At 39.6% G+C, this 15359-nt stretch overlaps 1 protein-coding gene across 2 annotated transcripts in view; it reads right to left on the bottom strand.

The window, feature by feature from the left end:
- Window positions 1-13954: 13954 nt before the first annotated feature.
- Window positions 13955-15359, bottom strand: part of TSPAN12 (tetraspanin 12) — a 63413-nt gene continuing 62008 nt past the window's right edge. For both annotated transcript variants that reach the window (XM_047695099.1, XM_047695100.1), the window contains exon 8: window positions 13955-15325. In XM_047695099.1, the coding sequence (XP_047551055.1) occupies window positions 15020-15325 (306 nt within the window). In that variant the 3' untranslated portion in view covers window positions 13955-15019. The remainder of the gene's footprint in view (window positions 15326-15359) is intronic.

Genomic DNA, 15359 nt, shown 5'->3' on the forward strand with positions numbered 1-15359 from the left:
ACTTTAAAAATATCTTTCCTATCTCCACTTAATTTTTTTAACACATGGAATATAACTGTAATTACTCTTAATATCTTCATCTGCTAATGTTTCTGTCAGTTCCGGAGCCATTCCAAGTGATGTTTCTTCTCATTATGGGTCATAATGTCTTGTTTTTTAGCATGACTGGTAGTCTTCGACTGGATGTCAGACAGTGAATTTTCCCTTGCTGGGGACTGGTTATTTTTATATTTCATGAATTTTTTTTTTAAAGATTTTATTTATTTATTTGACAGAGAGAGAGAGATCACAAGTAGGCAGAGAGGCAGGCAGGCAGGGGGTGGGTGGGAAACAGACCCTCGGCAGAGCAGAGCCTGATGTGTGGCTTGATCCCAGGACCCTGAGATCATGACCTGAGCCTAAGGCAGAGGCTTAAACCACTGTGCCACCCGGGCTCAGCCAACCAGACTTTCTGTACTACACCCCTATGAATTATGGGGTTTCTCATCTGGCTGGTGAGAATAGCACTATTTCCAGTTTGCTGTGGACACGAGTACCATTTGCTCTAATCTTTCTTTTGGGGGGGGGAGTGGTCAGTGAGAAACCTTTATTTTAACAACCACATATAGAAAGTGGGCTTTATTTATTTTATTTTTTATTAACACATAAGGTATTATAATCCTTTTGAATGTGTTGCTCAGTACTCTTCTAAATACTCAAAGTGGGGGGAGAGGAGTCAAGATGGCAGAGAAGTAGCAGGCTGAGACTACTTCAGGTAGCGGGAGATCAGCTAGACAGCTTATCTAAAGATTGCAAACACCTACAAATCCAATGGGAGATCGAAGAGAAGAAGAACAGCAATTCTAGAAACAGAAAATCAACCACTTTCTGAAAGGTAGGACTGGCGGAGAAGTGAATCCAAAGTGACAGAAGATAGACCGCGTGGGGAGAGGCCGGCTCTGGGCAAGCGGCGGAGCAACGGAGCACAAAATCAGGACTTTTAAAAGTCTATTCCGCTGAGGGACATCGCTCCAGAGGCTTAACCGGGGTGAAGCCCACGCGGGGTCAGCGTGGCCTCAGGTCCCGCAGGGTCACAGAAGGATCGGGGGTGTCTGAGTGTCGCAGAGCTTACAGGTATTAGAATGGGGAAGCCAGCTACAGAGACAGAGCTGAGGAGTGAGCTCTCAGCTCGGGGTTACCTTGAACCGGTCGCAGGCTCGGTCAGCTCGGAGCGCGGCCAGAGGCAGGGTGACGGGAGTAATTGGGCGCTGTTCTCTGAGGGCACACTGAGGAGTGGGGCCCCAGGCTCTCAGCTCCTCTGGGCCGGAGACCGGGAGGCCACCATCATCATTCCTGTCCTCCGGAACTCTACGGAAAGCGCTCAGGGAACAAAAGCTCCCGAAAGTAACCCGAGTGGATTACTCAGCCCGGCCCCTGGTAAGGGCGGTGCAACTCCGCCTGGGGCAAAGACACTTGAGAATCACTACAACAGGTCCCTCCACCAGAAGATCAACAAGAAACCCAGCCAGGACCAAGTTCACCTACCAAGGAGTGCAGTTTCAATACCAAGGAGAGCAGCGGAATTCCAGAGAAGGAGAAAGCAAAGCACGGAGCACATGGCTTTCTCCCCATGATTCTTTAGCATTGCAGTTAATTTAATTTTTTTTCTTTTTCAATTTTTTTTCCTCTTCTTCTGCCAAAATTTTTTTAACTTTTACCCTTTTCTTTTTTAACTTTTTTTAACTAGTTTATCTAATATATATATATATTTTTTTCTTTTTTATATATTTTTATTTGTTTTCTTTTTTTAATGGTTTCTTTTTATTTATTTATTTATTTTCCTTCTGAACCTCTTTTTATCCCCTTTCTCCCCCCTCACAATTTGGGATCTCTTCTGGTTTGGTTAAAGCATATTTTCCTAGGGTTGTTGCCACTCTTTTAGTATCTTACTTGCTCCTTCATATACTCTTATCTGGACAAAATGACAAGGCGGAAAAATTCACAACAAAAAAAAAGAACAAGAGGCAGTACCAAAGGCTAGGGAACTAATCAATACAGACATTGGTAATATGTCAGATCTAGAGTTCAGAATGATGATTCCCAAGGTTCTAGCCAGGCTCGAAACAGGCATGGAAAATATTAGAGAAACCCTCTTGGGAGATATAAAAGCCCTTTCTGGAGAAATAAAAGAACTAAAATCTAACCAAGTTGAAATCAATAAAGCTATTAATGAGGTGCAATCAAAAATGGAGGCTCTGACTGCTAGGATAAATGAGGCAGAAGAAAGAATTAGCGATATAGAAGACCAAATGACAGAGAATAAAGAAGTTGAGCAAAAGAGAGACAAATACTGGACCACGGGGAGAGCATTCGAGAAATAAGTGACACCATAAGACGAAACAACATTAGAATAATTGGGATTCCAGAAGAAGAAGAAAGAGAGAGGGGAGCAGAAGGTATATTGGAGAGAATTATTGGAGAGAATTTCCCCAATATGGCAAAGGGAACAAGCATCAAAATCCAGGAGGTGCAGAGAATCCCCCTCAACATCAATAAGAATAGGTCCACACCCAGTCACCTAATAGTAAAATTTACAAGGCTTAGTGACAAAGAGAAAATCCTGAAAGCAGCCAGGGAAAAGAAGTCTGTAACATACAATGGTAAAAATATTAGATTGGCAGCAGACTTATCCACAGAGACCGGGCAGGCCAGAAAGAGCTGGCATGATATATTCAGAGCACTAAATGAGAAAAACATGCAGCCAAGGATACTATACCCAGCTAGGCTATCATTGAAAAGAGAAGGAGAGATTAAAAGCTTCCAGAACAAACAAAAACTGAAAGAATTTGCAAATACCAAACTGCTGTACAGGAAATATTGAAAGGGGTCCTCTAAGCAAAGAGAGACCCTAAAAGTAGTAGATCAGAAAGAAACAGAGACAATATACAATAACAGTCACCTTACAGGCAATACAATGGCACTAAATTCATATCTCTCAATACTTACCCTGAATGTTAATGGGCTAAATGCCCCAATCAAAAGACACAGGGTATCAGAATGGATAAAAAAACAAAACCCATCTATATGTTGCCTACAAGAAACTCATTTTAAACCCGAAGACACCTCCAGATTTAAAGTGAGGGGGTGGAAAGGAATTTACCATGCTAATGGACATCAGAAGAAAGCAGGAGTGGCAATCCTTATATCAGATCAATTAGATTTTAAGCCAAAGACTATAATAAGAGATGAGGAAGGACACTATATCATACTCAAAGGATCTGCCCAACAAGATCTAACAATTTTAAATATCTATGCCCCTAACGTGGGAGCAGCCAACTATATAAACCAATTAATAACAAAATCAAAGAAACACATTGACAATAATACAATAATAGTAGGGGACTTTAACACTCCCCTCACTGAAATGGACAGATCATCCAAACAAAAGATCAACAAGGAAATCAAGGCCTTAAATGACACACTGGACCAGATGGACATCACAGATATATTCAGAACACTTCATCCCAAAGCAACAGAATACACATTCTTCTCTAGTGCACATGGAACATTCTCCAGAATAGATCACATCCTCGGTCCTAAATCAGGTCTCAACCGGTATCAAAAGATTGGGATCATTCCCTGCATATTTTCAGACCACAATGCTCTGAAGCTAGAACTCAATCACAAGAGGAAATTTGGAAAGAACCCAAATACATGGAGACTAAACAGCATCCTTCTAAAGAATGAATGGGTCAACCAGGAAATTAAAGAAGAATTGAAAAAATTCATGGAAACAAATGATAATGAAAACACAATGGTTCAGAATCTGTGGGACACAACAAAGGCAGTCCTGAGAGGAAAATATATAGCGGTACAAGCCTTTCTCAAGAAACAAGAAAGGTCTCAGGTACACAACCTAACCCTACACCTAAAGGAGCTGGAGAAAGAACAAGAAAGAAACCCTAAACCCAGCAGGAGAAGAGAAATCATAAAGATCAGAGCAGAAATCAATGAAATAGAAACCAAAAAAACAATAGAACAAATCAACGAAACTAGGAGCTGGTTCTTTGAAAGAATTAATAAGATTGATAAACCCCTGGCCAGACTTCTAAAAAGAAAAGAGAAAGGACCCAAATAAATAAAATCATGAATGAAAGAGGAGAGATCACAACGAACACCAAAGAAATACAGACAATTATAAGAACATACTGTGAGCAACTCTACGCCAACAAATTTGACAATCTGGAAGAAATGGATGCATTCCTAGAGACATATAAACTACCACAACTGAATCAGGAAGAAATAGAAAGCCTGAACAGACCCATAACCAGTAAGGAGATTGAAACAGTCAGTAAAAATCTCCAAACAAACAAAAGCCCAGGGCCAGATGGCTTCCCGGGGGAATTCTACCAAACATTTAAAGAAGAACTAATTCCTATTCTCCTGAAACTGTTCCGAAAAATAGAAATGGAAGGAAAACTTCCAAACTCATTTGATGAGGCCAGCATCACCTTGATCCCAAAACCAGACAAGGATCCCATCAAAAAAGAGAACTACAGACCAATATCCTTACTGAACACAGATGCGAAAATTCTCACCAAATACTAGCCAATAGGATTCAACAGTATATTAAAAGGATTATTCACCACAACCAAGTGGGATTTATTCCAGGGCTGCAAGCTTGGTTCAACATCCACAAATCAGTCAATGTGATACAACACATTAATAAAAGAAAGAACAAGAACCATATGATACTCTCCATAGAATCTGAAAAAGCATTTGACAAAGTACAGCATCCCTTCCTGATCAAAACTCTTCAAAGTGTAGGGATAGAGGGCACATACCTCAATATTTTCAAAGCCATCTATGAAAAACCCACCGCAAATATCATTCTCAATGGAGAAAAACTGAAAGCTTTTCCTCTAAGGTCAGGAACACGGCAGGGATGTCCATTATCACCACTGCTATTCAACATAGTACTAGAAGTCCTAGCCTCAGCAATCAGACAACAAAAGGAAATTAAAGGTATCCAAATCGGCAAAGAAGAAGTCAAACTATCACTCTTCGCAGATGATATGATACTCTATGTGGAAAACCCAAAAGACTCCACTCCAAAACTGCTAGAACTTGTACAGGAATTCAGTAAAGTGTCAGGGTATAAAATCAATGCACAGAAATCAGTTGCATTTCTCTACACCAACAACAAGACAGAAGAAAGAGAAATTAAGGAGTCGATCCCATTTACAATTGCACCCAAAACTATAAGATACCTAGGAATAAACCTAACCAAAGAGACTAAGAATCTATACTCAGAAAACTATAAAGTACTCATGAAAGAAATTGAGGAAGACACGAAGAAATGGAAAAATGTTCCATGCCCCTGGATTGGAAGAATAAATATTGTGAAAATGTCTATGCTACCTAAAGCAATCTACACATTTAATGCAATTCCTATCAAAGTACCATCCATTTTTTTCAAAGAAATGGAACAAATAATACTAAAATTTATATGGAACGAGAAAAGACCTCAGATAGCCAAAGGAATATTGAAAAAGAAAGCCAAAGTCAGTGGCATCACAATTCTGGACTTCAAACTCTATTACAAAGCTGTCATCATCAAGACAGCATAGTACTTGCACAAAAACAGACACATAGATCAATGGAACAGAATAGAGAGCCCAGAAATAGACCCTCAACTCTATGGTCAACTAATCTTTGACAAAGCAGGAAAGAATGTCCAATGGAAAAAAGATAGCCTCTTCAATAAATGGTGTTGGGAAAATTGGACAGCCACATGCAGAAAAATGAAATTGGACCATTTCCTTACACCACACACGAAAATAGACTCAAATGGATGAAAGACCTCAATGTGAGAAGGGAATCCATCAAAATCCTTGAGGAGAACACAGGTAGCAACCTCTTCGACCTCAGCTGCTGCGACATCTTCCTAGGGACATCACCAAAGGCAAAGGAAGCAAGGGCAAAAATGAACTATTGGGATTTTATCAAGATCAAAAGCTTTTGCACAGCAAAGGAAACAGAAAAGACAAAAAGACAACTGACAGAATGGGAGAAGATATTTGCAAACGACATATCAGATAAAGGGCTAGTGTCCACAATCTATAAAGAACTTAGCAAACTCAACACCCAAAGAACAAATAATCCAATCAAGAAATGGGCAGAAGACATGAACAGACATTTCTGCAAAGAAGACATCCAGATGGCCAACCGTCAAATGAAAAAGTTCTCCAAATCGCTCGGCATCAGGGAAATACAAATCAAAAGCACAATGAGATATCACCTCACACCAGTCAGAATGGCTAAAATTAACAAGTCAGGAAATGACAGATGCTGGCGAGGATGCGGAGAAAGGGGAACCCTCCTACACTGTTGGTGGGAATGCAAGCTGGTGCAACCACTCTGGAAAACAGCATGGAGGTTCCTCAAAATGTTGAAAATAGAACTACCCTATGACCCAGCAATTGCACTGCTGGGTATTTACCCTAAAGATACAAACGTAGTGATCCGAAGGGGCACGTGCACCCGAATGTTTATAGCAGCAATATCTACAATAGCCAAACTATGGAAAGAGCCTAGATGTCCATCATCAGATGAATGGATAAAGAAGATGTGGTATATATACACAATGGAATACTATGCAGCCATCAAAAGAAATGAAATCTTGCTATTTGTGATGACGTGGATGGAACTAGAGGGTATCATGCTTAGCAAAATAAATCAATCGGAGAAAGACAACCATCATATGATCTCCCTGATATGAGGGAGAGGAGATGCAACATGGGGTGTTAAGGGGGTAGGAGAAAAGTAAATGAATCAAGATGGGATTGGGAGGGAGACAAACCATAAGTGACTCTTAATCTCACAAAACAAACTGAGAGTTGATGGGGGGAGGGGGGTTGGAAGAGGGGGGGTGGGGTTATGGACATTGGGGAGGGTATGTGCTATGGTGAGTGCTGTGAAGTGTGTAAACCTGGCGATTCACAGACCTGTACCCCTGGGGATAAAAATATATTATATGTTTATAAAAAATTTAAAAAATAAATAAATAAAATAAATACTCAAAGGGGATATTTCACATATCTGTTGAGCTCTTTATCCATGTTTTTCTCTTCTCCATTATTCTCAAACTCACTTGCCTTGGTCTCTCTATACTCTGAGCTTTATCTCTTCTAAATATAGAAGTCAGGTTCTGCTTAGTTTCTCTCTCCTTCCACCATATTCTGGAAACTCTCTCAAGAAAATAATTTGGGGAAACCACAGCACTCACTTCATTCCTTACCAGCTTCTTAAATCTTTTTTCTTTTTTAAAATTTATTTGAGAGACAAAGATCACAAGTAGGCAGAGAAGCAGGTAGAAAGCAAGGAGGAAACAGGCTCCCTGCTGAGCAGAGAGCCCAATGGGGGGCTCGATTCCAGGACCCTGGGATCATGACCTGAGCCAAAGGCAGAGGCTTAAACCACTGAGCCACCCAGGCACCCAGCTTCTCAACGATCACTCTCTTTATTGCCTAATCTTCAGTGTCTTAAAAAAACATTGTTTCAAAAACTGTTGTTATTGTATATTTCAAGGAGAAGGATACATTTAATCTCCATTATTCCATTTTAGCTGGTAGTGGAAGTCCTATTTTTGCATTCTTAATGTTGATAATAAACAGATTTTTAGAAAAATTTTTATCTCATAGAATTAAAGACAGGATGTATACCTTCTAAATTCTCAGACTAAAAAAAAAAATTGAAAATAAATAGTTTGTAGGACTCTAGCTTGTCCATGATACAGTATCTATAAAAGATAAATGAGTTCACACACAAAATAAGTGAATATAACTTTCAAATATATACAAAAAATTTCTAAAGAAATACAAATTAGCAAAATTCAGAAGCATATTGAAATAACATGTCATGACAAAGAAATTGAAAATAATTTGGGAAATCTGTTAATATAGCAGCTCTCTTATAAAGTAGTTGAGAGCATGAACTTTGAATTTAGACAAACCTGGTTAAAATTGCACTTCCTTGCTGTGTAATTTTAGGTATGTTCCTTAAGATCTCTGATCCACAGGTAACTTTTTCTTTCTTATAAAACTTACCTCACTGGTACTATGAGAAGGGTAAATGAAATGCTATATCGATACACTCAGGGCAGAAATTTCAAATGCCACATATTTTTTAAGTTACTTTCTAGAGCTACATGAAAATTACAAGATTAGTAGTAATCTGCTACAATCCTTAACTCTCCACAGAGTTTTTTTGTTTTTTTTTTTTTCCCCAGTGATGTGAACTGAGCTTTTACTCTGCACATTCCAGTTTAACAAATGTAGATTATAGAGTTTGGAGTTAAGCATGAAAGCATTTTATAAATCTAAGACTATTATATTGTTACACCACAAGTACAATTTGATAGTTCACTCAGACGTTTATAAGACATGACTGAGCTCTAACTACATTCTGCAGATCGAATCTATAACCACTTACAGCTAAATTAGTACTTAGCCCATGATAACCCAGTGTCTTCTATCCCAGTCAAGAACAGATGGCCTCCTTTAGAGTAGTTTCTCCTTATTGGAATCACTTTGGACAATAGCTTTTGATTCACTTAACTAACTCATAATTCATGCATGTATTAATTCATACACATAGTGAATAGATATGCACTGATACCCAAGAAACACTACCCAGCCCTAAGCAAAGTGTTGAGTGGGATACAACGTAGCATGCTTGTTCTAAGAAAAAACAACACGCGAAGAGAAAATAATAATATAAATGAAAAATAGTGTTATAAAATAGAAAACACAAGGAGCTACCTAGATATCATGGCAACTAATAAGTGCTGAGGTCAGAGGAGGACAGTTTGCTGAGGGCTGGAGTGGTCAGGGGAAGCTGCACATAGGCAGTGGCTGCTGAGCCAGGATTTAAAGGCTGAGGGTAGGTGTGCCTAGACTAATGACTACTCACTTAGTCATTTAAGTGTCTGACCCTTGATGTCAGCTCTGGTCATGATCTCAGGGTCCTACAGTCCTGGGATGGATCCCCACATCAGGCTCTGCACTGCTTAAGGATTTTCTCTCTCCCTCTCCATCTGCCCCCAACCCCTGCTTGAGTTCTCCCTGTCTCTCCCTCTGAAATAAATAAATAAATCTTTTAAAAAATCAAATAAAAAAGGCTGAGTTCAGGGTGAGCCTGTGGAGATAAAGTTATGTTGGAGGATCACTGTGAAGTGAGCTAAAGCAAGGAGGCCCAAGATACATCCCACAATGTCAGAGGCAATGAGCAGACCATGGTTGACCCATGTGGCTGGTATATATAAACCTGTGGGAAAGTAAAAGGGATAGTTCTGGAAAAATTAGTTCAAGTGGAAGATTTTATCCCACAAGCACTGAGGAATGTGGTAGAGTTTGCTAACTGACACCTATACCAATTTCTCCTCCTTCTATGGTCATAGAACTTCCTAGTTCATTTGGATACATGGGTTTCTGGAACAAAACTATCCCCTCTCCCCTTTAGAGCTGTGAGATGTGAATGGGCGCGATGTGTGTTTCTGTGTGTGTCTGTAAAGGAAAGAAGCATGTTTCCTCCCATTCCACTTTCCCCTTTCTTCAGCCTGTATGTGTAAGTAGAGTGTGCCTTGTGGGACCACGTGTATCAGGGAAATGTCTTAGCACAGCCGAGCAGCAGGAGAGAAGGCTTTTGACTCCTTGGGCTACTCACACATGTATGTTTTATGACTCATAAACTCACTTCTATTTTGTTTCAGACCCTGTATTGCAGCCACACTTGGGCGCTGAGTTATTGCTTCCATGTAATGGACACTTAGTCGGGCAAGACCTAGGATAGTCAGTCACTTCTGACCTTCATTTAGCCCAAAGGGCCACATAAATGACACATACACGAATGAGCTAGGAAGCTCTGTCTTAATTCAAACAAAAAACTCCTGGAAGTTTTGAGTAAGGAAGTGATATGATAGGAATTGTGTTTTATAAGAAATGAGTGACATAGCAAATCAGTGTTGCCTGGGGCTAGGAATGGGGATTGTTGAGTTTTACAGCAAAGTCATGAGGTGCAACTTTTTTGAAATAATGAGATGTTCTATACCTCAGTTGTGGTTGTAGTTATAGGCATGTATATATTTGCAAAACTAGTACTTAAAACATGTGAGATATAGATATCTCACCTAAATAAAGTTGATTAAAGAAATTAATTTGGGGGCACCTGGTTGGTTCAGTCTGTTAAGAATCTGCCTCTTGATTTTGGCTCAGGTCATGATCTCAGGGTCATGAGATCAAGCCCCACATTGGGCTTCCTACTCAGCGTGGAGTCTGTTTGAGATTCTCTCCCTCCTGCTCCCTCAGTCCCTCTCCCTGCTCTTTCTTTCTCTCTAAAGTAAATAAGTAAATAAAATCTTTTTTTAAAAAAGAAATGAATTTGGCTGTGTATGCATGTAAGATAGATCAATGGGAGGAGACAAGAGGTGGGAGAAAAGAGAAGCATATGGCTTCAATCAAAGTTTTAGATAGTTTGGACTTGTTCTGGGAAATAGTGGGAAAAATGAAATTAGAAAAAAATACTCATTTTGAAGAAGGAAGTACCAGAATTCGGAGACGCATTGGGCCTGAGATGCTGATTGACCTGGAGGAGGATTCAGCTTTCTATGGAAGGCAATGGCTGAGTTTTACCGCAGGCTGATGGAGATGCCATGTCCCAACGTGGTGAGGGGGAAAGGTTAGAGCACTACCACTCACTAGTAAAAACCACTTCCTCCATCTCTCTGAGTCCCTCTTCTTCTTCATTTGTAAAATGAGGATCACGATGCCTGTAGACTGCAAAAAGTTGTAGAGAGCTGAGAAAAATCTGTGTAATATACCTAGCACCCTGGGGCCTGGCCCTTGGTAGGCACCATGAATGCATAAGATGAAGAATGATCGCAATAACGTATTCTAAGAGAAAATAAATGGTTTTCAAGATGGTCACGACTGGCTCTCCCATACATGCTTCTAAGAGATGCTTGAAGAAGAGGAAAAAGAACTCAGTTAACAGGAAAGATGACTCCACTTGTAAATCACAGGGCAATCATTGGAAGTGAGGTTGGATAAGCAACATAGCACTTGGCAGTAATTTTTTTTTTTTTTTAAAGGGCAGCTCCTTTTGCCACAGAAGATTCCGTGGTATGTTCATTTCTCTTTTCTTTACCTCGCTTGAAGCATTCTCAGGAGTGGGAGTTCAGACAAAAGGAAGCTCTTGTAGCATCCCGCTTAAGATTCTTCTCATATTAGATTTGGTTCTCTGCCCATTTTCTGTCAGGCTTTCTGAGATCAGAAAGAAATGCATACAAATTTTCAGGCTCGACAGTGAACTCTCTGGGCTCCAGACTGGAATTTACAGCTGCCTGAAGACATCTCCATCTGCAGGTCCTGTAGGCATGTCCGACTCAGTATGTCCCAAACAAATTAATTACCCTCCCACACACCCACTCTTCCTCCAGTCTTCTATCTAGGTTAATGCCACTGCCAATGCACTAGCTACAAAATTCAGAAATTTCAGGTCTTTTACTCCTCATTCCGTACTCAATCTGATGCCAATTTTTGTGGAGTCACCCTGCTGTAATCTAATGCATACATTGCATATTTTATTTTATTTTATTTTTTTACTTCCATTGCCCTGCTAAGGATCCTTCTCTCTCCAGGACCACAGCAGCAGCAATCTAGTCAGCCCTCTGCCAGAGTCTGGAGTGTTCTAGAATCTGGAGTGGCCCGTGCCTACACAAGATAAAGAATGGCCGCCCCATGGGGTTGCATACTTGCACCTGTCTCACTGCCGCTCGTCTCTCAGTCACCGGCTAATCTGGTTAAATTCCTGAAAGGCAAATCGCTTCTTCTGAAAATACGTCAATGACCCCCTGCTTAGCTTATGAAGTGAAGTTCAAAAACCTGAATTTCACCCATTTCCTTTTCCATGGTAGCTCTTCAAGCATCCTGTGCTCTAACCACATGAAAGGACAAGCTCCACCCCCCAAGATAATACACACTTTTTAACTTCAGAGTCATGGAATGTTCTCCATGAGTTAGGGAAACATCACTCTTCCTTCCTGACTCGGCTGGAAAGCCACCTTTTTGGTGGAGCTGCCTTACTTCCCCTCTTCTCAGCCTCCTATTCCTCACCACGACCCCACTCACTGTGTCTTCTCCTATGAATTTTATCTGTGATCAGCACGAGCGTCTCGCCACCAGATCATATAGTGCTTGAGAACAGACACTGTCTCCTACTATCAATTCTGAATCTCCAGGAGACTCTGAATGGACTAACTAGCCTGAAAATAATCTTAAATTTTTACTTTAAAAAAGTGGTGATTTTTGGAAAAGAAAGCTTATGAAAAAACTCCCCCCAAAATACTTAACAATTTTGTTTGCAGCATACCCAAACAGTGAGCTCCTTCAGCGCTCCCGTAGTCAATAGACTTTTTAAGGTGTCTGGAAGCTGTTATTCCAGCTGCACGCACCCCCCGCCACCCTAAGAGGTCTGCGTCGACTCCCCCCCCCAAAACGGCCTTCCTTCCTTCTCCGTAAGCCAGTACCGTCTATATAAGATCATTGCCTAAATTTATGCTGGCTGTTCTAGAGTACTAAATCAGGTGATAAATCAAAATATCAGAAGTCTAAAAATGGAGAAATTGACTTTTATTTATAATTTGAGGATTTTTCTTTTTTTTTTAAACTGAAGTCAACACAATATATGCCTGTTCTTTCTGTCCCTGAGACACATCAACAAAATAAGCAGGCGTTCAGGGGCGCCGGGGTGGCTCGGTAGGTTAAACGTTTGTCTGTCTTCTGCTCAGGTCATGATCTCAGGGTCCTGGGATCGAGCTCCATATGGGGTTCCCTGCTCCATGGGGAGCCTGCTTCTCCCTCTCCTTCTGCCGCTCCCCCCTGCTTGTGCTGGCTCACTCTCTGTCAACAAAATAAATAAAATCTTAAAAAAGAAAAGCAGCTATTTGGATAATTTGACCATTATCCAAATAATTCAAATACTACTCATAGCTGTCTCAATTTTAGGTGAAGTTATGGGGAGGGGGGTTTGGAGGAAATTATAAAAAGGGATGCTTTTGGTTCTGAATGAGCAAAGGATTTACTCAATTTTCAATTCAACCTATGGAGGAGACGAAATCTGGCAGTTGGTTTCAAATAGTGCTTTTCTTAGGCTCATTTTCTTCTAAAAATTACTTTAAGAGACTGGGATGTAAAACATTGAGAAGATAAATTAGCATGAATGTGCATATTTTTATATTATAGAAAAAAGGTGCATTATTTATCCTTTAACTCAAAAACAAACCTGAAAAGTAAATGGGTATCTTTTCATCTTTCTTCACTGAAGATACATTCTCTTACAGACTAGTTCCAGAGTCTGGAAATCATTATTGTTACTTTACTCAATGATTTCTTTTTTTTTTTTTAAGATTTTATTTATTTATTCAACAGACAAAGATCACAAGTAGGCAGAGAGGCAGTCAGAGAGAGAAGAGGGGGAAGCAGGCTCCATGCTGAGCAGGGAGCCCCATGCGGGGCTCGATCCCAGGATCCCTGGATCATGACCTGAGCTGAAGCCAGAGGCTTTAACCCACTGAGCCACCCAGGTGCTTCTCAGTGATTTCTTATATTTCTCTCCCCTTGCTAATCCTGTTGAGTGGTAAACATGCTTATAATGTATAAAAATTAGAGACAAATTAATACTCTCTAGAAAATATTTATTGACACATTTTTTCTTTCCATTTTCTGAGAAATGAACGTAATACACAAAATACAGTAAAATGCACTCTCCCCATTTCAAATAAATATATTTTACTCTCGTAAAAAATTTAATAATCTGTGTAATTCACCACAGTATCTTAATCAGTGAAATAAAGCAGAGTATATCTCTAGTTAAATTGTCACTTATTTTAATGATTCTAATGGCATTTTTCTGGAGAAAAGGAACACTATTCTCTGCAGAATTATATTCAGACTTATAGACTATTGCCTCTTGTTTGGAGAAGACAAAGGTGAACTGATTTTAAAAAGTGTTGAGTGTCAGAAAGAGCCTTAGTTTGGGAGAAAGGTAACATCCAAGATTGTGCTGAATGAACTACATTATGTGTAAGCTTTCTTGTTAATACTTCCTAGAGACCAGACTACATTCTGAATTATAATGATTCCTATGCATCACGCAGGCAATTTTTCAAAATTAGTGGTTAAGTATTTAAGTTAACAGTTATGTACGTAATATAAGCCCAAGATGGAATTTTAAAGCTCTATTAACAGGAAAGGTTAAAAATAATGGTGCTATACAGGACAATTTTATCCTTTTCACTCACACTTGTTATTCTTAACATTATAAGAACTGAAATCTACGGAATTTTACAGACTTAACACAGACTCTTATATACACATAGATCCCTGATCAGTTTAAGACAATGTGTTAATTTGCTCTTATAAGTAATAAGAATATTTTAAGTAGCCAGAAAAAAAAAATCACATTTAGGTAGTCACCAATCTTCAGAGTTTACTTATGTATAATCTACCCACTCTCAAAAGAATATGTCACCAAATAATATAGTTCATTAATACTGCCTAATTTCCCATGTTAGAAGTTCATTGCTACTTGATATACTAGCAAGTTTATGGAAGTAAGTAAAACTTTACTGTAGCCCCAAATCCACCATAGCTTAACTTGTTTACATGGCTTCAGAAATGTTGGTCAAACTATGCCAAAGTCTAAGCCTCAAAGCATAATTGTGTTCAGTAAAAATCTTATACAGGCTATAAAGTGGGTATTAGATCTGTCCTCAGCATTATAAAGGGCATCAACCATTGTCCAGGGGGTGACTTATAAAATGGAATTTTCCCTCTTTATTTTAAAGGGTAGAAAATTCTATGCTTAGTCATTCCTTTATGGCCACATTTTTATTTCTACACATTTCTGAAACAGATAAGTGTTTGCTCAAAAATTCACAAGTCCAATAAAATGAATTTGTGGTTTCCTTCTTGGACATTCTCTACAATTCCTCCATCTCAAAGTGTGTAGTAAAGCTGTTTGCCATCGATGTGTGTTCAAAGATCCTCGACAGGCTGGGTTTCAACAGTTCCACTGAGTGACATGACAGGTGCTGAGTCGTGTCATTCTTCAGAGACATCATCTGGTCTGTCCCAGGTTCTCTTCTATCATAATAAAGAGCCCAGAGCAGAGTAATGGTGAGAATCATGGCCAAGATTTGTGTCACGCCAATGGAGACACCCAGAAACCTTAGCACCTGTAGTTGTTTGGTTCCTCTCAAGAAGGAATACATTTTCTTCCCACAACCCTGTAAAAGAGATAACACAGTATTACTTTGGGGG

The sequence above is a fragment of the Lutra lutra genome, chromosome 11 (assembly GCF_902655055.1).
Source record: "Lutra lutra chromosome 11, mLutLut1.2, whole genome shotgun sequence".
Lineage (NCBI taxonomy): Eukaryota > Metazoa > Chordata > Mammalia > Carnivora > Mustelidae > Lutra > Lutra lutra.